This window comes from Salvelinus sp. IW2-2015, linkage group LG10 (assembly GCF_002910315.2).
Source record: "Salvelinus sp. IW2-2015 linkage group LG10, ASM291031v2, whole genome shotgun sequence".
NCBI classification, from domain to species: Eukaryota; Metazoa; Chordata; class Actinopteri; order Salmoniformes; family Salmonidae; genus Salvelinus; species Salvelinus sp. IW2-2015.
Genome location: NC_036850.1, coordinates 15,507,255 through 15,531,742, shown reverse-complemented (window position 1 = coordinate 15,531,742; position 24,488 = coordinate 15,507,255). Strand labels below are relative to the sequence as shown.

Here is a 24,488-nt window from a genome sequence, read left to right as displayed (position 1 = left end):
AGCCCCAATACAACACATATTGAAACAACCAGTATGCATGCATGAAAGATAATTTGTTCAATAACTAATGGTCGTCCACTCAAATCTGATTTATTGCTGATGTATTTTTGTAGGTACACCACAAGGGGTCACTGCAGCCCCACAATAAAATTACACTCGTTTCACTTATGGACCTGTTTCAGACAGCCTATTTCTCAGAGTATCCCCCAATTTTCCATTCTCATTGTTGTAATGATAATTATGAATGACATGTTTTCAATGTAGAAGTGTTGTGCATCGAAATATTAAACCCTAATACTTTCTTGAAATCATAGTAAAGATATGCAGCACACGCTTTTTAAAGTGCACATATACATACAGCAGCAACACCATCACTCTGCTCATTGTGTCAAGGCAGGACCATCCCCGAGAGGATCTTTTCTGTCCATCAGCCAAATGGTATTCTCCTGTAAAGTATTAAAGCCCCATGCCCCTTCATAGTTAAAGTTTTAAAAAATATAGTCAAATATTTGCTCAGTTTCTCTGCTACACTGATTCTGTGCCCACTTCTGCRATTAATCATTGACCAACCCTCCCCTGCACCTCATCTCTATCTTGATCTAAGGGCAAAAGTCAAGGTGTGCCGAGAGTCAATGTTAGCAATGAGAAGCGGCCAGTATCATCAGCATGTTTGTTTCAGCAGTGCTTCTCTATCCCCCTGGTTTTTCACATGTTAGGCATCAGAACAAAAAGGTCTAGATTAAAGCAGGGTATTTCTAGGAATAGGTCCACACACACCCTTCACAAAATGGGAAACTAGCCATTTACAATGTTCCATTAACTGAATGTGCTGATTATATGTTAATAAATCAGTGCTACTGTGTGGATATATTAAATGTGTTAATATCACTGGAGTGTAACTTTCAGTTACCATTAGCTTGAATCACTTGGGCTGGAAAATACAGCAGCAGTATATCAAATAAATTTTTATTGGTCACGTACAGTTTAGCAGAGGTTATAGCAGGTGCAGCAAAATGCTTGGCTTCCTAGCTCCTAACAATGCAGTAAGTGTCAAACAAGTACACAAATCATCAAAAACAAGATATCATGAATGTCAGGACAAATCAGTAATCCAAATGAAATCTACACATACATAGGGCTACACCAAAAATATATACTAAGAATATGTATAGCAGTAGACATTAGTGAGCTATGCCACCATCCAGTATATAAATACAGGTGGTGTGTATAAACAGTGTAACAAAAAATACTATATATCCCACWTATTCCAGATGTTACCTTAAAATATGAAAAAATCCCAAATATAATTGATTCCGGCTTCATTTGTGCTGTAGTCTTTTGTTCTAAAGAAGGTTATCTTGCTGAAGAATGTGAATCTACAAGTGTGGGAGTCTTTGGAAGTGCCAGGCTGCCAGCCAAAGTTCAGTTTTGACTAGTCTTGCATTGCCAGACACCAAATTAAGTTTTGACTATTAGATATTGACTTAAGGTGGTTTATGGAAGTGAATAGTACTGTATTCCATCCTTCCCACCAGATGGAATATAAAAGTCATAATGAAAAAAAACAATGGATTGTACACTGTATTTAATTMATCTGACTTCTCATTTCCGATCACTTTCCAACCTGTTGCCACTTCTCTGTATTTTCTTTCAGTCCAAACTAAGCACCTGAAATAATAAATCCTTGATTATTGTGCCAACAGGATTTATCGTTGTGCCAACAGGACATGGGAACAAACCCTTCAGGTTGTCTTGTGGTTTCATCAGCAATAAGCACCTAGATGAGCATGGTTAATTAACATTTTGGTTATCTTGGTGATAAAACAATTACAGGCTAAATAAATAGGGCTACTTTACATAATATCATTTGAGCTGAGATTTTACAGCCAGTCCAGATAGGATTAGTGTGAAAGACCTGTAATCATCATTAAAAAGAACATTTTTAAAAAGAACATGGAGAGTTGAGCAGTCTACTCATCAAGGGATTTGATCAATTTCTCATAGGAGCCATCGTCCATGAGGCCATCAAGTTCTGCAGGGTTGTCAATAGTCATCTTAATTAGCCAGCCTGGAAGTCAGAYCAGAGCAACCATCAGTAACATTGTCAGGAGGGGGTTTAATAGTGTGTTGAATGATTATTCACCAACAAAAATCACATAAGGAGATGGCAGGTACCCTAGCGGTTAAGCGCGTTGTGCCATTAACCGAAAGGTCACTGGTTCGAAACCCCAATCTGAATAGGTGAAGAATCTGTCGATGTGTCCTTGAGCAAGACAACCCTAATTTGCTCATCTAAGTTTGCTCTGGATAAGAGCGTCTGCTAAATGACTAAAATGTCAAACATACGCATCAACTGATTTGTCATTTCACTGTCTTGATACTCACCCCCTTCGTAGCAGGATTTATTCACTAGTCCAGGGTTGTCTGCCAGCTCTGTGTTGATTTCAGTTACCTCTCCAGTCAGAGGAGAGTACAGCTCACTAGCAGCCTTCACACTTTCCAAAGCACCAAACTCCTCTGAAACACAAGCAAAGGACATGCATGACCCTCCTTACTGGCAACAAAACTAATTTACTTGTGGGAGGAAAATTAAACCTGAATAAAAATCTCACCCATTTGTTCAAGTTTCTGCCCCACCTCAGGGAGTCCACAATACACCACATCGCCTAATGCTTCCTACAATGGAGGGACACAAATTCTAACATTTTAGCAGATATTCATAGAGGAAAGTCAAGGTAAAAATCCTAACGTGTAACTGATTTCATGAAGCATAAAACAAGGCCAATGAAAGTTGTGGTAAACTTAAAGTTATTGCACAAATATCAGATTGGCCCTCAAATTTTAAGCCAGGCATAATACAAGTAATCAATAGTCATACATATGTAAAATTGTATGTCTTTGTATTGCAGGACAAAGTGCAAAGTTCCAAAATAAATCTCTCAAGACAATACAGGCATTATGTAGACCAATAAATGTCAGATTATCAGTAATTTAGAAACAGCAGCACACTAAATCATTGATTAAAGTGTCAACCAAACTGCCTACCTGAGCAAAATTGCTGATGCCAACTGTACCAACTCCACCCTCTACTCGTACCCACTCATGCTTGTCTGTGAATTTGAGGGCTGTAAAAATAGACATTCACGTTAGATAATGGGAAAACTAAAAATGTCAAGTTTTCTGTGTTCTATGAGTACACAATCAATTTAGGGTTTCCAAACTCTAGGGGGGGGGGGGGGGGGGGACTTAACTAAGTACCCATCCCAAACCACACATTGCCCTTGTTATTGACCGTCCAAAGGACACTAATGTACTATGGACCAGAGCCAAAAAGTGCTGTGCAAAACCGCAAACCTAATTTAAAATACTGCATGATGGCAAAAGATACCATTAATGTACTGCCCCACATTCAGTCCTGTAATGTCAAACAAGATGTGAATTGTATTACTATCACCATTGTGAAGTCAATTGCTCATACAATGTACCAGCATTCTCTAGCTATTACTGTACATTGTAGTATGGTTGTACACAGTATGAGTGGTGGGAGGGAGCACACACATTTAACAGTTCTCTATTGGTTGAAGTGAAAAACATCCTCTAATCTGCTATGTAGCCTGTTCCTTCTATTAAATTAACTAGTAATATTTGATATTATTTTGGACAGATATGTAATCCACATTTTAAGCAAGAAACATTAAATATGGTTTATGTCAAATGCTGTCAATCTTTCCCGATATGCTGAGGAATTAAATGACTGTTTCCAATGCTAGCATCAGATCATGCAGAAAAAAATACAGGTTTGAACCAGATTGTGAACTGTGCATGATGCTGGGGCATGGCTGGTTTGTCTGACTCAGGGGAGAGCCTTACCTTAATGGAGATCTTAAATATCATTTAGACTAAAACACCACACATGTATTTGKCATTTGCAGACTACACATGTAGTAAATATGCTAAATATAGATGTATGATCAAATGTGTTACTCCTGACCAGCCTTCGTCCAAACTCGTGCGTGACTTGCTGTATGTAATTATCCATTACATTGGAGCACGAGACAGTGGGTGTCTGAGTGCCTAAAAAAACCMAATGTTTTTTTAAGACCGTGGATAGCAGACCCAGCAAATCGTTGCAAAGTCAAGTTAAACCTCTGATAATGTTTTACAATGTAGCCTGTTTAAGAAAATGAAAGCTTTAATCGACCCGGCTACCTTTGGGGACAGCCCAGATAGCAGTTTATGGAAAGCGACCATATAATTCAAAATATTACGGTTAAACCAACCTATCGCGGGGAGCGTTGTTCCACAGGCTGGTCAGGGAATCCCAAAATTCCATAAAAACAAATCACTTGATTTCTGTCTGGGAATAGCTAGAGAATAGTTTACTTTTAGACCACGTAACGGCCAGCATTAGGCTACTTTTTATTTGTGCCTTCGACCAAACTTTATCTTAGCAGGGCATGCGTTCTAAACTGCTTACAAAAGTGGATATGCTGATCACCAAATGTAAAAAAATAAATCGTTCATGCTCTCTCTGACGTGTAGAAATGTACCGTGGGAAAGTCACCAAAACAGCGTGAGATTATTCCCCCTCTGCGACTGGAATGTGTAGCCACAGACCCGTACATCAATTGTGATGTTGATGAATCTAGTAGCATGCAACACTGAGTGCCAATTTGGGCAACATTGTAACAAATTGTTACCTGTGGACAGTCGCGAGGCCGTGCTCATTGTCCGTGCGGTGTTTGCCTTCCATAAAAGCCGATTTGCGGATATCTGTACAGGTCGAGAAAGCTGAAGCAGTACTGTAGAAAAGTTTGCAGAAAGGCACCGGAACGCTACTCTCATCGCCATCTTCACAGTGTTGGCCGAAATGATTACACATGCAATTGACTGAGTGGAACGCGCACAATCACCATTTGCGCGCTCTCGACATGAAATAGAAGCAYATTTTCATCAGGACTTTGTGGAAGTTGGACCGTATTTGCCGATAAGGCTTTTCCTTATATGGATACTCTCAAGGCGTAATAAATGCGCAACAGAATATTTCGGGAAATAATAGCTGTTTTCCGCATAGTTGGTAGTGTTAGATTTTCTTCTGTCTATTGGTCTGTCTACTCTGCATCTTTATGGCATTGTGGAACTAACCATAAGGTTTTGGGCGCGTTCCTCTGCCCAGGCGTTGCTGAAGCATTTCATACTTTACACTGCCTGGATATGTATTTTAACTATCAGCTAATCACATACGTTATAACAATCTGTCAATCGATGCCGTGGCATTCAACCATTGGTTGATTCATGCAACATCTGAACAGGGGAACGCGATCATTCTCATTATGCTTGGTAGGTTATGACTCTAAATAGTTTTTCCTTCATGAATATTACAGCCCTAACCCCGTCACTGTTTCTTTTGTGTCCGTTTKCATTGTACTGTAGTACATAACTGCTGAGATTGGGCAACAGTTCCTAGAACATAGTGTTGCTTTCATTAACACTCCTGTTGTGTTCGTTTCATGTTAATTTATTCTGTGTTCCCGGTCCAAAATGACCGCCCCGTTATAGCTGATCATAATCCATAACAATACATATATTATCACCTAATGTTGTTAGATCTTTTTATCAACTTAAGTTCTTGTGAACATTACAAGTTTTGAACTTCTACTTGCTATTTATGGCCTGTAGGCCTCATTGACCTGAGCTCATACAACTCGTTTTTGAGTTTAAAAAAGCATAATGTATGGATTATTTTGACTAGAACAAATACTCAGATTAAACATATTGTGGTATTTATCAGATTACTTTGTGTCAAAGTTTAACAAGGACTCTCCTCACCAGCGTCATGATTAAAGATAAGGTCAATAGCCTCACATACAGTATATCGTTTGGTCATTGTGCAGCCACAGAATGAATTGTGAGCAAGGCCTCAAAAAAGCTTTATATACCAGAGCTGCGAGAAAAGTTCTATATATTATTGAAACAATGTTGCGATTGTTTGTGAGAATGCCAACAGGTGTGGTTCCCATGGGGGAAAGATTCTATTTGGGAAAGGTTCCTTGTCATGGAACCCAAGAAGGGGAGTGAGGTGTGTGTGTGCTCAAACACGCATGTATGTGGGGGTCTGGGAGAGGAAGTGAATGGGCATGTGCATGAACTAAATTTTATACAATAATTGTAGTCTTAGTAGTAATTTTTGACCGGGAGCACCACAGGTGTACAAAAGTTAAATAAAACACCCAAAGTTTTATTAAAATCATCTAAATGTATTTTGTGTTCAGATGCCCTGTGTGGACAAAGTCATGGAACCTTATGACAATCAGATGAAATTAACTTAATTTTTCAGAGAGAACTTGTAAATCAGTCCAATTTGACCGGAACACAGCAGGAGGGTTAAACAAATTCTGGTTTTCTTGATAGATTTCACACTAGGGTCCTACAGTACTTTGCAGCATGACTAGAAAGTGACTGGACTGCATTCACTGGAAATGAACTTGCAGAACACATCTACTCACCTTGTGCTCTTCCTCCTCCAACCAAAGGTATTGTACACAGGTCCTCCCACAAAATCCTTTTAGGGGTGGGGTGCACATTGGTCGTCAAGTATTCCGTCACCAGGGGTGCATTCATTACATCTTGCAACAGAAACAGTTTACCATTTAACAAACAGAACGAAACAGGGATTGAGCTACCTGAATTTGTCCAATAGAAACTCTAGTTTGTTTCTAAATGTTTTCCATTTGGAAAAAAGAAAAAGACAGAAAACATTTTGTAACAGAATAGGTGGTCATTCTGCCAAACAGTTTCTATTGGACAAATTCTGGTACCTTCCTCCGTTTCCGTTTAAGAAATGTTTTGCAACAGATTCGGCTGAATGACCCCTGGTTTGTATGAAAATGTACGTAATGAAGACCATGGCTAAAGAACAGACCAGTAACGTAGGCCTACTACAACAGTATATCAGCTGCAGACACATACTTTGACATGTAACTCAATCATGGGAATACAGAATCACATTTTTGTCAAATTTTATTTTTGTGCCAATGGCAGTTGTGTGAGTGAACATAATTTTTTTTAGTAGTTGGACTGTATAGCATACAATAACACAACAAACATGTCCAGAAACCCTCATTCACTGACATTACATTGGGCTTGGATGTCCACCACACTTATGAGGGAAGAAAGAATTGAGACAAAGCGCAAGGTAATAAGATCACACAATTTAATGTTTTCAACTAACTTATTTCCCTTAATAATGCAGATTGCAAGATTCAAACCATATGATAAAATGGAAAACAGTCAATGCCACCGGGACACAGTGAGACCAACAGACCAATCGGATTATTTCCCCAGGCTTCATCACCATGCCAACCCCTGCAGAGATCTGCCAGCAGGCGAGGTCACAATACTACACAGAGGTGCCCTCTGTGAGAGGGGCTGTCTTGTTGTCATCAGGCTTCATGGCTGGGAAGAACAGCACCTCCTGTYAWACATAATTAACATCAGGTGGTTTCACAGACACAGAGTCCTGCTGAAGTGCATTCAAGTTTGTAGTGTATTGCATGTGTAAACAAGCATCAAAACAGTGTCCCCTACTGCATAATAATAAACATGCATGCCTAAAGCCTTGTTCACATTGGCAGTTTGAAGCGACTCAAATGCAAATTATTTTGCATTTCCGATTCAAATYTATTACTTTTCCTGCAGTCTGAACAGCCAAAAAGCACATGGAATCGGATATTTCAAGTCACATTTCAAACCACCTACGAAGGTGGTTTGAAATGTGGCTTGAAATATCTGGTTCCATGTGCTACAGTACAATGGAAGTCAGATACAAATCTGATTCCTGGCCATTCAACTTGTGTCTGAACAGTCAAATCTGATTGATTGGTTTTTAGACTTATTTGGCATATCTTGTTGCTTGCTAGCTACACGGTTGACAGTTTGATAAGAACACGTGGTAGCTAACGAGCTTGTTAATGGTTTACAAAGAAATGACTGGATGTGCTAGAAAGCTGAACAGCTACCTAGTTAGCGGACTGCTGTGGCTAGCCAAAAATGACTCCTTTTGAAAGGTGGATCATCTTATCCATTGAGCATTTATAAGTGTTCTTACATTATGACTTTGAACATTTAAAGCAACTGGGAAATGTCCATGGCAGACATTGTTGTCACCTTAGCTGCTACATAACTTGTGAGTGATAGGAGGCACAAGCACCACCACCAATCAGCCTACACCACTGCGCACACACCAGTCATTACTATGACAACTAGCATAGCCATGACTGCCATCTGAACACCCCCCGCGGTTTGGTCACTTGTAAATTCCTGTTTGAACAGTCAGTATTCCAAAACAGAATTGAAAAACTACATTGATTTGAGCATTAAGGCCTACAGTGCTTTAGAGATTGCACATGATCTATATTGACCTGTCTGTATGTATGTATAGCTGGATATCATAAGGTGAATGCACCAACTTGTAAGTCGCTCTGGATAAGAGCGTCTGCTAAATGACTTAAATGTAAATGTATTATGACTGTACCTTGATGTTGTTGGAGTCTGTGAGGAACATGGTAAGGCGGTCAATGCCCATGCCCCAGCCAGCAGTTGGTGGCAGGCCATACTCTAGTGCCGTGCAGAAAGTCTCATCAATGGACATGCTCTCGTCATCACCCTCTGCCTTGGCCTAATAAAACACAAAAATACACACATGAGCTAGATGAAAAACCAAAACAAAGTAGCTCATCAAGATTTACAGGGTGGTGACTCAAACAGGAAAATATCACAAAGAAAATGAAGCACCAATGGTAAATAAGTTGACGTAAGGCAAGAATCTTTGGGGAATGTGTCAGTTCAGTTGCCCCAACTACTACATCGTTTCTAGCATTACTCAGCCGACTCGCCCAGGCACACTGACCTTAGCCTGTTGCTCAAAGAGCTCCCTCTGCCTGATAGGGTCGTTCAACTCAGTGTAGGCATTACAGATCTCCTTCTTCAATACAAACAGCTCAAACCGCTCCGTCAGGCCTTTCTCTGACCGGTGCCTGTATGGGGAGAGATCAAGGAGAGCATAGCTAGACACATCAGCATTGATGAGCAGGGGGCACTGCAAGACCTATGTTGACTCTGTTTCAAATGGTAACCTGCAGTCCACTGGAATGTGAATAAGAGCATTGTTGCTTGTTTTTAAATGAGTAATATGGATAGGAAGAGCTCACCATTTGGCCAGGGGGCTCATGATCTGTGGGTGGTCACAGATGAACGTGGGGTTGATACATGTGACTTCCAGGAAATCTCCCACCAACTGCAGGGATAAACATCAACTTCAGTTTAGTCATGATGTCAACAATATGGACGGGCTATAGGAGGAGGGTTTCCTGATGTAGATTAGAAAAGGCACCTTGTCAAGGAGGCGGGCAGTAGTTCTAGGAGGAGGGCACTCCACTCCTTTCTGGGCACAAAGTTCATCAAAGAATTTACGTGTCTCTGGGGTGGGTGGAGAGGGACAGGTCAGTAAGAGAACCTAATAAATTCTATAATTATATAGAGGTATAGCTGTGGCACTGTACTGACAGGCATTCATTATCTTACCGTCACTGTCGTAGGTGTCAGCAGCTGGGAACTTGACGCCCATCTCCTTTTCCAGGTCGTGTGTCATGCTGACCCTCCTGAAGGGAGGAGTGAAGTCGATCTCTTGGGTCGGGCCCTCTGGACCCTCTGGATGATACTTCACTTTGTACTCTCCAGTGATGTGCTTGACCATCCCTGATGGGAAGAGAGCAGACCAGTTAGTAATGGAACCTAGCAGCTACATACCTACATGTCACTGTGAGTAACACTATATATTCACATTCCAGAATGATGAAGTAGAAACATCCCCTTCATTCACCCGAGAGAAGCTTCTCTGTGATATCCATCAAGTCATGGTAATCTGCATAGGCCATATAGAATTCGCAGGTGGTGAACTCTGGATTGTGGGTGAGGTCAATGCCTTCGTTTCTGAACTGCCGTCCAATCTCATACACTCTGTCAATCCCCCCAACCACAAGCATCTGGGGAAAGAAGAAATATGAGCATGGAGTTGAAAGTGTTTTTCCGTTAATGATCCTTCCTCAGGGGACATGTTACCTTGTGGTAGAGCTCAGGAGCGATCCTCATGTAAAGGTTCATGTCTAGGTCGTTATGGTAGGTCACAAAGGGTTTGGCCACGGCCCCACCAGGAATCAGGTTCATCATGGGTGTCTCAATCTGTAAGAAACGTGTGTTGTGGTTTTAAAGTCTCAGTTACCGATCTCCATCTATCACCAAAACCCTGTTTGTGAAAAATAAACCTTTAAAATAACTTTCCACATCAAAGAGAAGACAGCTTTACCCCTCTTGAACTCTTAACCTGAACACCTCCACACTCCAATGACATTTTCCTGACAAACCTTATTATTTTATTTTTTTTTAAACAAAAGTGCCCCCTAGTGGCCATTTCCCTCACCTCCAGGAATCCCAGCCCATCCAGGAAGCTGCGGAGGTAAGTGATGATCTTGGCACGTGTCACAAATTTCTGCCTCACATAGTCATTGAGAATCAGATCCAGGTATCGCTGGCGGAATCGTGTTTCCTGGAGGCAATGGGTTAGAGAAAGTGTGAAGATCCCTAAAAACTGTCATTTCTTCTCCAGGTTACATGAATTAAAGGTGTCCTGTATCATCTCTCATTCATATGAAGGCCTGACATGCTTTCTGTATGTCCACTACAGGATTGTGAAGGTGCTCACCTTGTCCTTGAGACCAAAATGGAGGTGGGGCAGCATGTGCAAGCAAGGTGAAAGCAGGGTCATCTCTATGGGAATGATGCTCAACTCGCCCTTTTTGGTCTTCCCTGGATTACCACGAACACCAATGATGTCACCACGCCGCAGCTTGTTGTTGATGCGCACAAACTCCTCCTCAGACTTGTAGCTCCTGACAGGGAAGATGGACAGACAGGGTTAGAAAAGATACATGTGGGAGGTATTTGAGCTACCATGAGTATTAGAGTTCTAGGAAGGACCATGTTCTGTACCTGTTGGTTGCCATAACTTGCAGCTTGACGCCTTCCCCTCGCAAGTCATAGAAGATTAACTTGGCCCCGGACTCTCTCTTGGCATGGACACGACCTGCCAACAACAGAGTTTCACATATGTCAAAAATACAGATTGACCATCAAATGACATCATATTATTTCAAATCACAATATTTGAAAACAGTTGTTGTCAGTACCTGATACATTGAGGACAATGTCTGTTAGCTGGTCTCCAGGCTGTAGGTGGTTGTATTTCTCAATGAACTCTGTGAGCGACAGATCTACATTGTACTTGTGAGGGTATGGGTCCTCTGCTGTGCCCTTCAGAGCCTGGATGGCTTGAGTGCGGATCTTAAAGTATTGCTATTGGGATAAACAATATAAAGTCAGGTTAGTGCAAATGTACAAGAGCTCAATTATTGCAGCCCTATTTTTGAGAAATATATATTTTTAATCTTCTACTAAGATCAGCAGTCAAATGTTCTGAAGCAAATCACAAGAGGGAGGGAAGGACGATCATAAACATCCATATAGCTCACGTTAGGGTCCAGGGTCTCCTCATCTGCCCCGTATGCATTCTGAACTGCCTGGTCATTGGTCTCCTTCTGCTCAACCTGCTCTTTGACTTTGGCTTCCTTCTCAGATGCCTTCTTCTCAGCTTTCATTCGCCTCTTCAGCTCACTGACAACAACAACACAAACACAGAGGGTAACATCAGGGTATCTAGTGGACTCAGCATCGAGGTTGAGGGGACTACTCGGGAGACTACTTTATAAAGCAATACAAGTAACGCCTAAAAAGGGAATCTTTCGTGACAAAAGGTTAGTTGTTTTTCTCACTGAACGGAAAAGCCACCAACCTTTTGTCACCTCGCCAGCGATTCCCCTGAATTAGAGCTGGGACTGACACTGTGCTGGGGAGAGCGAACTTTACCCCCTGAGCCCTGACCCCAAAGGCTTGACACACCTGGTGCCTGGCAGTCCTGACCACCAGAGTCAGCATGGTGATGCAGGCTGACCTACTGTGCTACACCAGTCAATGACCAGACCTGGAGAGAGACACACACACAACTGACTTATTTCTGTGAATTTGAAACATGGCAACACTTCACATGTTGCGTTTATATTTTTGTTCAGTGTAAACGAGTTTAGTAACACTGGTGTAAAGTAAGTAGAAATACTTTGAAGTACTACTTAAGTAGTTTAAATATTTTTTGACAACTTTTACTCCACTACAATGGAGTAAAGGTCGCAGGACTTTGCAGGTCAAAAACTCTGCTGTCATTTTCATATGGCCCTGAGATATATCGGGGGTGTCTCTCTATAAAAGTCCCTGGCCTCACACCAAAACACAGATTTAAGAGTCAAACTATCATTCAAAATGAACAACCAACCCGTGTCAATGTTGATATCCTATTTCGGGTCGTGATTCGGTTAAGTTAAATAACAAAGCAACTGATTTGCTTCTTTCCTGTTTCGCCAGCCTCCCAGAATCTCCATCCGAAATTCCAGAATGACTGTAAATTCTCTTCTAACCAGTGATATAAAAACGCTCATATTCCGTGTGTCATTTGAATAGGGAACTGACAGCGTTTTAGCAACATTACTTTTATTTGTATTTATTTTTACATTTTCTGACAATGTGACCACTTAGATATGGTAATTTCCACATCTTAATAAATTCATAGAATGTTTGTGAACAACATTTGAAAACTATCGCAATATAGAGTGAGAAAGTGGCCATGCGTTTGGAAAATTAATAGATACTGCAGGAAATAATTCACAAAAAAAAACATCTGTCTCACTCAGGACCGGAGTCTACGCAGACCGGTGCAGAATAACCAATCAAAGCCAACAGTAGGCCTTTATGCCACACAGGCCTCCTATCATTCACTTTGAACTGGACTGTGTTTACAAGCAGTAGCAACGGCACGATTTTAGATAATTAGAAAGCATTCGCCAAAAACCACAAAATACACCTGAATGGATTTCTACAAATATTTAAATACCATAGGAGTCCTATTGATCAATCAACCATGAAAAGGTAGGCTCCCTCTCCCTTAGTTATGCACATCAACAACAGCAAGATCAACAACTAATGCTATCCAGAGCGAGATTAGATAAACCCTCTTAAACTTTTTCAGCTAGTTAGCTGTCAAAATTGCACTGACAAACGATGGGGAACCTGCTCGTCCTTCTGCAGCTTGCCTGGCAATGCATGCTTGTCCCCAACCCACGTTTTGACAACTGAATGGGAACTTTCCGGCACGCACAGTTGATCGATGCCAAATACATTTGATTGACAACTAAGGGTGCGTTGGTAAATTACCTTCAGTGTGTCAGTGCGCTCTGGGTCGTTCGTAAATTCAGCGCATTGTCCGATTGTCTGTTGGTAAATTCAGAGTGTTTTGCTCTCCAAGCATTCAGAGCCACACACACACTACACTGGACACTGTGGCTGAGGAGTAGGGTTGATCCGAGCGTTCCTCACAATGGCAGTCAAGCACCAAGTCAAATGGCCACCTCACTCTTGACCATTTTACTCGCCCTAGCAGAGCTGGTTAGGCTGTTTACATGTTATTTCGAGCGTTAGTGACTAACTGTGCTAGTGGCAACAATTCATCAGTTATTCTGCGCTCTCGCACATTCAGACGAGAGTGCTCTGAAATCAGAGTAGATAGCCAGAGTGAATTTACGAATGCAAGAGATATGCAAACGGGATAATAGTCGTTCAAGTTCAGCATAGTTAACTAGATAGCCAGCAACGCAATTCACATTTATTGCTAGCTAAACAAGTGACACCTGTATCTAGTTGTAGCCACCAAAAAACAATATGGGGAAAAAGATCAGTCACTCATCCGATGACATCCTCCTTAGCTGGCTAGCTACCTAACGTTAGGCGCCATGCTTTTAGCTTGCTAAATAAATAGCCACATAAATAGATTTGCTAGCTTATTAGCCACGTTATGACTGACTTGTGATCATTGCCTTGCTAGTTATAATGTTTTGCAATTCCCAGGATTAGTTTAACTACTCAACAAATATGAAAAAATTTAAGTGCTGCCAGTTCAACTTTAAACAGCGCATACAACCTAATCATTTGCCCCCGTTCTATTGATGTTCATGTGATGAATGATTAACAAAATAGTGTTGCTTGAAAAACTTTCTGCATTGGCAACCCACTTTTTAAAAAAATGCAACAATCCAACATGTAGCTGGCTGTTTTCTACAAGTTGTCCTCTAACCAGTGATATCCACATTATTCCCAGATTCCATGTGTTTTTTCAGTAGGGTTCCTTTAAACAGGATTTGCAACCTGACCCCCCACCTTGTTCTATTGATTACAACTTGATATCGATATGAGTGATTGACAAATAAGTGTTGCATTTCCCTTTGTTTTGGCGAACCCCCCCCCCKAAAAAAACGTGACCCGTTTCAGGAAGCTAGGCTAATAACGCACGTCACTAATTCACAGGTGAGGCATTTAAATGTAAAACATTTTGGGGATAAAAATAGAAATGCATTCTGGAACGTGAACTTTCATGTGCCTTAATAACAAACTTGTATGCCATCTGTAAATATGAATCAAGTTGTTAAATTCCGAGCCTAGTTGGTTTAGCCAAGGAAAAAGACAGGAACCTCCTCGCTGGCCATGATTGGCTGAAATAATGGATGGGGCTGGACATACCGAGAGATGAGTTTGGATTGGTCTGTAATGTAGCATGCTTCTGTCTATAACATGAGCTGCTCAGTACGTCAATCCGTTTGTACTGTATGGGTTGGGATTATGGGTCATTATTTAGCTAGCTACCTTTATATCTAAACAAAAGACTACTTCGCCAGATGATTAGACGACCCATCAAGTTAGCCAGGTGTGTCTGGGGGTGATTACAACCATCTATTGTATTTCATTATTTTTGCTACTACTTTCACCACTTTTAGTCTTGAAATCTTTGGATGTTTACTACACTACTCACTCTGTTTAGCACATTGCCTCACATGTGAATCCTTAAAGAGATTGGTGGGGATAGGCTCAAGGAGGGTGTGAACTATGCTGAATGGGTGTAGACAAAGAGCTCTCCAGTTGGTGTACCTAAACATCCATTTTCTCAAAAGTAGTGATACAAGTTTTACTTTCAAAGCAGAATTACTTCCCCATTGTTCCTCAACTGCAATTTTGAAGCCAATAACTATTTTCAACTTATGTTTTAGGAATAACAATGGAACTTAATTTCCAATAGTGTCAAATTAAATCAGGTAAAAACTGCTGACTCAGTCCAAAATGTGCTATGATTGATTTATTTTGATGATATACCTGACATCGTGAAAACGGCTTTGTCCTGTCTAATCACGTTTGAGTGTCAAAAAAATGAAGCATTTTCTTTGACAATGAAGTACAGTTGAAGTCAGAAGTTTACATACACCTTAGCCAAATACATTTAAACTCAGTTTTTCACAATTCCTGACATTTAATCCTAGTAAAAATTCCCTGTTTTAGGTCAGTTAGGATCACCAAATTATTTTAAGAATGTGAAATGTCAGAATAATAGTAGAGAGAATGATTTATTTCAGCTTTTATTTCTTTCATCACATTTCCAGCGGGTCAGAAGTTAACATACACTCAATTAGTATTTGGCAGCTTTACTTTTAAATTTTTTAACTTGGGTCAAACGTTGAGGGTAGCCTTCCACAAGCTTCCCACAATAAGCTGGTTGAATTTTGGCCCAATCCTCCTGACAGAGCTGGTGTAACTGAGTCAGGTTTGTAGGTCTCCTTGCTCGCACACGCTTTTTCAGTTCTGCCCACACATTTTCTATAAGATTGAGGTCAGGGCTTTGTGATGGCCACTCCAATACCTTGACTTTGTTGTCCTTAAGCCATTTTGCCACAACTTTGGAAGTATGCTTGGGGTCATTGTCCATTTGGAAGACCCATTTGCGACCAAGCTTTAACTTCCTGACTGATGTCTTGAGATGCTGCTTCAATATATCCACATAATTTTCCTTCCTCATGACGGCATCTATTTTGTGAAGTGCACCAGTCCCTCCTGCAGCAAAGCACCCCCACAACATGATGCGGCCACCCCCGTGCTTCACGGTTAGGATGGTGTTCTTTGGCTTGCAAGCCTCCCCCTTTTCCCTCCAAACATAATGATGGTCATTATGGCCAAACAGTTCTATTTTTGTTTCATCAGACCAGGGGACATTTCTCCAAAAAGTATGATCTTTGTCCCCATGTGCAGTTGCAAACCGTAGTCTGGGTTTTTTATGGCAGTTTTGGAGCAGTGGCTTCTTCCTTGCTGAGCGGCCTTTCAGGTTATGTCGATATAGGACTTGTTTTACTCTGGATATAGATACTTTTGTACCTGTTTCCTCCAGCATCTTCACAAGGTGCTTTGCTGTTGTTCTGGGATTGATTTGCACTTTTTGCACCAAAGTACGCTCATCTCTAGGAGACAGAACGCGTCTCCTTCCTGAGCGGTATGACGGCTGCGTGGTCCCATGGTGTTTATACTTGCGTACTATTGTTTATACAGATGAACGTGGTACCTTCAGGCGTTTGGAAATTGCTCCCAAAGATGAACCAGACTTGTGGAGGTCTATCATTTATTTTCTGAGGGCTTGGCTGATTTCTTTACATTTTCCCATGATGTCAAGCAAAGAGGCACTGAGTTCGAAGGTAGGCCTTGAAATACATCCACAGGTACACCTCTAAATGACTCAAATGATGTCAATTAGCCTATCAGAAGCTTCGAAAGCCATGACATTTTCTGGAATTTTCCAAGCTGTTTAAAGGCACAGTCAACTTAGTGTATGTAAACTTCTGACCCACTGGAATTGTGATACAGTGAATTATAAGTGAAATAATCTGTCTGTAAACATTTGTTGGAAAAATTACTTGTGTCATGCACAAAGTAGATGTCCTAACCAACTTGCCAAAACTATAGTTTGTTAACAAGAAATTTGTGGAGTGGTTGAAAACTAGTTTTAATGACTCCAACCTAAGTGTATGTAAACTTCCGACTTCAACTGTACATGGCCTCACATGTGTATCCTTAAAGAGATTGGTGTGGCTAAGGCTTAAGAGGGTGGGAACTATGCTGAATGGGTATAGAGAAAGAAGAGCTCTCCAGTAGGTGTACCAAAACATTCAAGGGACATTTTCTCAAAAGTGGGGTTACAAGTTAACCAGTGTAGTGTATGATATACCATTTTGTAGTCTGTATTTTCATCCAATGTAAAAAACACAATTTCAAATGTTGCTACATAAGACCAAATTGAGGTGGTGGGTCAAAAATGCATCACTTCAAAATGTAGCTGGCTGTCTTCAACAGGTTGTTCTTTAAACCAGTGATGTAAACAATATTTCCAGTTTCCGTTTTTTTTTGTGTTGGTTTCAACAGCGCATACAACCTGATTTCCCCCTTAATTCGCTATGAGTGTTTAATATATCACAAAATGTGTCTGCATATTGATTTGGACACTTAAAACTCTGTTTTGACATTGAGCTATTTATCAAAAGTTCTTGTCAACACATAAATAGCATATCAGTATGACCTGAACAGTTGAAGTCAGGAAGCAGCAACAGCATCATTTTCAATTTGTTTTAGGAATAACTTAACATTCCCAATTAAATCAGGTTAAAACTGCTGAATGAGTCCAAAAACGTGCTGTGATCTTTTTTGATAAACCCATTCTCACTATTTCAGATATGCCCTGTCTAGTCAGTGTTAAAAAAACAAAAAAAACCGTGCTGTCTGTTTTGCCTAATATAAGTAATACATTTTTTTAAATACTTTTGAGAAGTATAATAAAAAACAAATACTTAGACTTTAACACAAGGAATATTTTACTCTAACTTTCACTTGACTCATTTTCTATTAAGGTAACTTTACTTTTACTCAAGTATGACAATTGGGTAATTTTTCCACTGAGTAGGAAGAACATTTTCACTTTCATTCTGAGCTGATCAGTCAGACCACGTAGCCTAGAAGTAATTTAGCTAGCTAAATCCACTAGCTAGCAAGCCATCCCATTACAGAAGTGGGATTATAGGATAATTAGCATAAAGCTGATGAGTTCAATGTTTCCCCACATAAATATTATATCAGTATCACTTGAAAGGCTGCTGAATTTGGCAAGCAACTCATTACGGTAAAGCTAAAAAGGCAAACACTACTTTAGCTAAAACGTGGTTTTGTTCATTAACTTACATGAAAACAAGAAACTTCAAATCAGCAAATAACCTTGGGTAATTTGTACGATGCAATATGGGTTTTGTAGTCATCTACGCACAGAATATAATGATAAGCATGCATACGTGCACATTAAAGGACTACAAGCAGAACGCGCGATATGCAACTTGAAACGAATGGACCATTGGAATTTGTATGCACATTCGCTATGGTATACTTGTTTTTCCATCGTGCTTTATCCGATCTGGTGCAACAATATCCTACTACTTTTATCGTTTAATAACAAGGATGTGATCCACACACACCATCAAAGTGTTGCAAACGTCTTCATAAATGCTGTCCAAAAAACGAGTGAATCGACAATGGCTTACTTTTTGCTGAGTTTCTCTGCATCCACCTCGGTAACGTCTGCCATCTTCTTTTTCTCCTTCGCTAGGCTTTGTCGGGCGTTGGCGTCCAACGTTATGGTGCATTACCGCCACCTACTGTATTGGACAGTGGGCCAGGGAGAAATTCAATTCTACCTGCCAGCCACGTTTCTCTTAAAAAAAAAWATATATATATTTGAGACTGTATCTAATGACGTTCTACTCAATATACTCTTTAAACTAATTTCCTGTATTCTCTTCTCCCTCATACTAGATATCAGCCTCTCTCTTTCCCTCTCATACTTCCCACACGGTAGCAATACATGCTCCACTATCTCTGTTTCAAAATCAAATAAAATACAAATGTATTTGTCACATGAGCTGAACACAACATAAAATGCTTACTTACAAGCCCTGAACCAACAATGCAGTTTTAATTAAAATAATGCAGTTTTAAGAAAAATATTTACTAAATTAACTAAAGTAAAATAAATAAGATTAGCAATAAAATAACAATAACAACTCTATATATACTGAGTCAATGTGCGGGGGTACAGGTTAGTCGAGGTAATTGAGGTAATATGTACATGTAGGTACATGTAGGTAAAGTGACTATGCATAGATAATAAACAGCAAGTAGCAGCAGAGTAAAAAAAAAGGGGGGAAGATCAATGCAAAAAGTCTTGGTAGCCATTTGATTAGCRGTTCAGCAGTCTTATGGCTTGGGAGTAGAAGCTGTAAAGAAGCCTTTTGGACCTAGACTTGGCGCTCCGTTTCCGCTTGCCATGCGGTAGCAGAGAGAACAGTCTATGACTAGGCTGGCTGGAGTCTTTGGCAATTTTTAGGGCCTTCCTCTGCCTGGTATAGAGGTCCTGGATGGCGGGAAGCTTGGTCCCAGTGATGTACTGGGCCGTACGCACTACCCTCTGTAGCGCCTTGCAGTCGGAGGCCGAGCAGTTGCCATACCATGCAGTGATGCAACCAGTCAGGATGTTCTCGATGGTGCAGCGGTAGAACATTTTGAGGATCTGAGGACCCATGCCAAATCTTTTCAGTCTCCTGATGGGGAATAGGTGTTGTCGTGCCCTCTTCACGACTGTCCTGGTATGTTTGGGCCACGATAGTTTGTTGAAGATGTGCACACCAAGGAACTCTCAACCTGCTCCACTACAGCCCCGTCAATGAAAATGGGGGGTGTGCTCGGCCCTCCTTTTCCTGTAGTCCACGATCATCTCCTGGCAATAATCACGCTTTCCTGTTGGAGGGTTTCCTACCAAATGTAAAGTCTTATTCAACTGGCTGTGTCCCAGCCTAAATCTAAAAATAGCCTCCTCTCTTCTGTCCATTCCTGCTGTCCTCCCCTCCCCGACTTTCTTCTGTACTTGCAATAAATCAGGTATCAGGTACATCATAAAGCAGGTATTGTCTGCTACGTGATCTAAAGGACTGAAGAATCATCAACACTGCACATGAATCGGAGCAAATAGCTACCCTGTCTGGCTTGACTTCCTCAACCCACTGCAAGGCCAACAGTATGACCATCAGCTCTGCCGTATATACAGCCAGATGATCTGTAATACGTTTCCTGASTGCCACCCCACATTCCTGCACTACAAATGCTGACCCAGTGTGTCTGTCCTAGGATCTTTTGAACCATCTGTGTAAATGGCCACAAAATCTTGATACACAGTATCCAGACGTCTCTTAAACAAATCAGATGGATCAACACCCTCCCTATCTTTCCCTAGTCTCTCCAATACTTCTATATCAACTACTGGAGGAGGGAGTAGCCATGCTGGATTTACAGGAATAGCTACCATTGTACTAAACTCCCTTCCATACATCTCCCTCGCCTGAATATTACCCACCCACCCAAAGCTTGTGTTCTGTCCTCGCTCATGTTCCCAGCATACCTGTAAAATCCCTTTCGCAGGATAAGACAGCCCATGTCCCTGTAGGTTGACCCAATAATTCAGCTGCTGTCTCCTAATCTGCAATGGCATGTCCTCCATCTCCACCTGTAGTGCAGACACTGGGAGGTCCGAAGCGCCCCACTACATATTCTGAGTCCTTGTATGACATCTAGACTTTCCAATGAGGTCCYGACTGCCAAACCATATGCTATACTGCCATAGTCTATTACAGATCAGATCAATGCAACATACATGGTCCTTAATGAGGAATGGCCAGCCCCCCACTCCTTCACCATCAGAGAGCCCATCACATTTAGCACCTTCTTACACTTTCCCACCACTCTCTCAATGTGTTCTGCCCAGGTCAGTCTAGTGTCAAAGTATACCCCAAGGAACCTGAAGGACCCCACCCTCTCCAAGTTTCTCCCATATACTGTAACCTCAAGCATACCTCATCACCCACCTTCCTCCTGGTAAAGAACACTGAGTTTTCTCTACAGAGAACCTGAATCGCCACCGCTCTACCTCATCAATTGCCTCCTGTACCTTCCTGACTATGTATGGCACATTTCTTCCCCTCTTCCATAAGGCGCCATCATCTGCAAATAACGACCACCCAATATCCGGCCGTACCTGAGAGTACATCATTGATCATGAATGAAAACAACAAAGGCCTAATTACGCTCCCCTGCGGTGTACCATTATCCACCAGGTAGCTGCCTTGTCCTTCCCATCTGGACAAGAGGGATACCTATGTAAGAATGCTGTTCATTGACTATAGCTCAGCCTTCAACACCATAGTACCCATCAAGCTCGGGCCCTGGGTCTGACCCCCACCCTATGCAACTGGGTCCTGGACTTTCTGACGGGCCWKCCCCAGGTGGTGAATGTAGGAAACATCATCTCCACTACGCTGATCTTCAACACAGGGCCCCAACAAGGGTGCGTGCTCAGTTCCCTCCTGTACTCCCTGTTCAGCGATGACTGCGTGGCCCCTCACACCTCCAACTCAATCATAAAGTTTGCAGATGACACAACAGTAGTAGGCCTGATTACCAACAGTGACGAGACAGCCTACAGGGAGGAGTTGAGTACCCTGGCGGAGTGGTGCCAGGAAAATAACCTCACTCAATGTCAACAAAATGAAGAAACTGATCATGGACTTCAGGAGACAGCAGAGGGTGCACGCCCCTATCCACATCGATGGGACCGCAGTGGAGAAGGTGAAAAGCTTCYAGTTCCTTGGAGTACACATCACTGGCAACCTGAAATGGTCCACCCACACAGACAGTGTGGTGAAGTAAGAGCAACAGCGCCTCTTCAACCTCAGGAGGCTGAATAAATTTGTCTTGGCCCCTAAGACCCTCACAAACTTTTACAGATTCACAATTGAAAGCATCCTGTCGGGCTGTATCACCGCCTGGTACGGCAACTGCACTGCCCGCAACCGCAGGGCTCTCCAGAGGGTGGTGCAGTCTGCCCAATCCATCACCGGGGCTACACTGCCTGCCTTCCAGGACACCTACAGCACCTGATGTCACAGGAAGGCCAAAAAGACCATCAAGGACATCAAACACCCGAGCCACAGCCTGTTCACCCCACTATCATCCAGAAGACGAGGTCAGTACAGGTGGATCAAAGCTGGTWKYSWGWYWCWSAAWWKCWGRMMSTKWSWKYWMMKCATKSYKRWYMTWYARWGRSKRTWRWAYCKGRRTYSKAKKRMSRWYWKKAWRKRMMRAKCRTWMAGYWMGRTRRSKTAMGRWKATWGACATYYWWTSASTSYKRWSMWMYWMWARSMYWSYKTYMWRWRRWWYYRRWWSRTTKKWKKTRWSWMKRMRWTWMKRTGWKWTRWWGMSAAWYWCAWWYRWCATRRTWWMWWRWWRSTWMMMKMRAATTRKKWWKRMRRTMWWMMTWKSARGWMRYTKTMMWRYWYKAWTYMTAMYRASMWKTYAYCWSRWMGYGKRKYMMKKYCKYMCATWRCGCTKKYSKKGSABWKYCYTRRMSTKWKRWWGWGWWMYWSYRKKWTWYYWMRGYAWWMGYRWWYWRAYWRCRWSKAKAKKYGKAAWSSWRRWTSRYYWMYTYCMMMKMMKKWCSMYDKCKKAWYWWWRRAWYRRRYKWWWAKAACSYSTCCTWRKATYWCATAWRKTYKYKSMRRMCRKKYRRAYYAAYYYSKSKRWSKWCKWWKWCCMRSWTKAKSRSAMKCTWCSMMWRSRKWSWMRKTYYGSASAYKYKTKWMWCRWTTMMMKSKWYRSRCCTRRSMMKWSKRYKWKRYAWYWMYMYARWSTWMSSCCWTYKTSWCCAMSAWGTWWGMWYGKKWKYSSGMYATSKTWSSWWSCKMAAMKWRWCKKWCKRYARSMTYAAGCWKMMGGSRGYRAGCWTSWTGMRSTSGMMMGSTRTMRRSCTGGKMMSWSMYMTGSWKKKAKTARWMSYRKRRWRSAGSSYSSYYYWWMWTMRSSKTKRWRRSAKYCWKRYTRMRAKYACARCAYTKKSMWAMRRAYWGRRTMYTCYCWAAMYMGMSRWKKKAWWYCARAYRAKKCKRKAMCWTWCRRKSYWYYWMYTYYCKKAYRSMRMRKWHMWSKSCWWWMRKKKMSTYRRYMYGTGSKRWRAACYKAMCKRTMACKTCKWRCCRKRMYWKCAMRWSTSSWSYGWYCTSKWKWKMCYTMRMCMYMCWKSSKSMCKTKRYAKKKWYWRTSKSYWYCWKRYSYRRTGMKKYYASGWWTMGYRCAMKWMKWRRYSKTMRTSYWKMMRARSCMRCCRWCTCAMRAKRKRWYYWTCKRTRRWRRRKCTRCTKACCWRWSRRCRKCKKWRSMRSMRKCASKARRGYKSRSKWRWRSWCCTCRTRSSRRSWMYSWTKMTWSMRKTKYKCWSYYWKMSRMRKRKCRAKWRKYMWWMTRYMAKMWRKRYCYRCCRRTRRWYTARRCWKWKWYSCCWMRWRCTYCTCCTSAKKKTMYRCCCACWRTSCRCRMRCKAKCATSSYKCTGRRTWCRCCKRRSKRYKKWCKRRRSKRCRKCRSTKCYWKSTARMGMYTAWWGWWRYSMSRKWWSWMRKKWCRCRWCRSWRAKKTRCRKCRKWAKKMKRRSCTSKCAWSARWCRWGKRARRYSASTYYYMWCCWYMGSKMACWRRWWRCCTGMMSCRWCYMCKATCKTMSWSSCWRYSCRATCWTTCWMSRKRARCWSATRTTRCATRWKTWMSKSATTTRCKWRCARKRYYRRKRRRKCWRCKKWRRYRRTRKCRWCWKRKCWMMKCCTRKWKRCRRMSCKSRSCKWKSRSWSKWSKWCSKAKSMASARKAARMRWSYRYRWSAKKTMTWSYCYWTGAKKTYTWCGKYAMGARSWSTCASKGWYMWCYKMGSGKWKAYMRASWYKWGKKSRRYSYCKAKKYMYGMYKTSKWKSSAGWRRARRWMGMMGWMSYRYMTKMTRAWTTTWWWTYTYMMRMMMKTTRATTTWWKTAYMRWAMMRAYRTAYGKAKYWKWMRTRAMWWKAAATMKRTYRRRKCKRRMYSSSKKAKKCRCRCKRKWRCRMSATRMWKYWWSAKYYYRKKWMMWCWWWTWKTAKWTKTRWAWRRKRAATKWRAAWWTWKAWWTYKATYTGWYWWKYTYWRCATKTMSWTRRMGWMRKTGKYKYRYRYWMRWTSRRTTTCRKRTTRRKRRMCRCTCSRRCRRRRKRWWTSRTWAWYRWWYWWRWMGWTMSASAWSMASYYRWAGGSRAWGGCKKWMWTYYWTMWMYWTMAMMWWTYWTWKTSTTYKWKRSYAARMWYATTSAWMTSKRMMMSWTMTMYRRWTMTCKAWTCRWWRKRMMRARGGMAWYWTRAWMTRYTGMRMMRMRRMRSTSWSRKKWYASKAAAAYRWYAWSWWMYRKAAWARKYAAKRKWAACCAYAKATCAGAGGGTGGGGAAATRAACTWGACAAAGGAAAARYTATCATCTATCTTTATTAATATAGATACCAGCAGGTTTACATAAATATAA

At 41.5% G+C, this 24,488-nt stretch overlaps 2 protein-coding genes across 3 annotated transcripts; both read right to left on the bottom strand.

The window, feature by feature from the left end:
• Positions 1–1,277: 1,277 nt before the first annotated feature.
• On the bottom strand, positions 1,278–5,147 carry gcshb (glycine cleavage system protein H (aminomethyl carrier), b). Its single transcript, XM_023995449.2, has 5 exons — positions 4,701–5,147; positions 3,046–3,125; positions 2,613–2,676; positions 2,386–2,517; positions 1,278–2,068 (listed from the first exon to the last, which is right to left on the bottom strand). The coding sequence occupies exons 1-5, from the start codon at positions 4,849–4,851 to the stop codon at positions 1,971–1,973; spliced, it is 525 nt and encodes a 174-aa protein (XP_023851217.1). The 5' UTR covers positions 4,852–5,147; the 3' UTR covers positions 1,278–1,970.
• Positions 5,148–7,196: 2,049 nt separating this feature from the next.
• kars1 (lysyl-tRNA synthetase 1) lies at positions 7,197–18,720 on the bottom strand. Of its 2 annotated transcripts, XM_023995447.2 has the most exons (15): positions 18,612–18,688; positions 11,906–12,094; positions 11,586–11,727; positions 11,244–11,409; positions 11,047–11,140; positions 10,760–10,946; positions 10,478–10,603; positions 10,120–10,239; positions 9,881–10,043; positions 9,583–9,756; positions 9,392–9,477; positions 9,210–9,295; positions 8,909–9,035; positions 8,534–8,677; positions 7,197–7,474 (listed from the first exon to the last, which is right to left on the bottom strand). In XM_023995447.2, the coding sequence occupies exons 2-15, from the start codon at positions 12,046–12,048 to the stop codon at positions 7,400–7,402; spliced, it is 1,833 nt and encodes a 610-aa protein (XP_023851215.1). In that variant the 5' UTR covers positions 12,049–12,094; positions 18,612–18,688; the 3' UTR covers positions 7,197–7,399. The 2 variants fall into 2 exon arrangements, with proteins under 2 accessions (XP_023851215.1, XP_023851216.1); XM_023995448.2 differs by lacking the exon at positions 11,906–12,094 and having other exon boundaries at positions 18,612–18,720.
• Between the last annotated feature and the right edge of the window lie 5,768 nt (positions 18,721–24,488).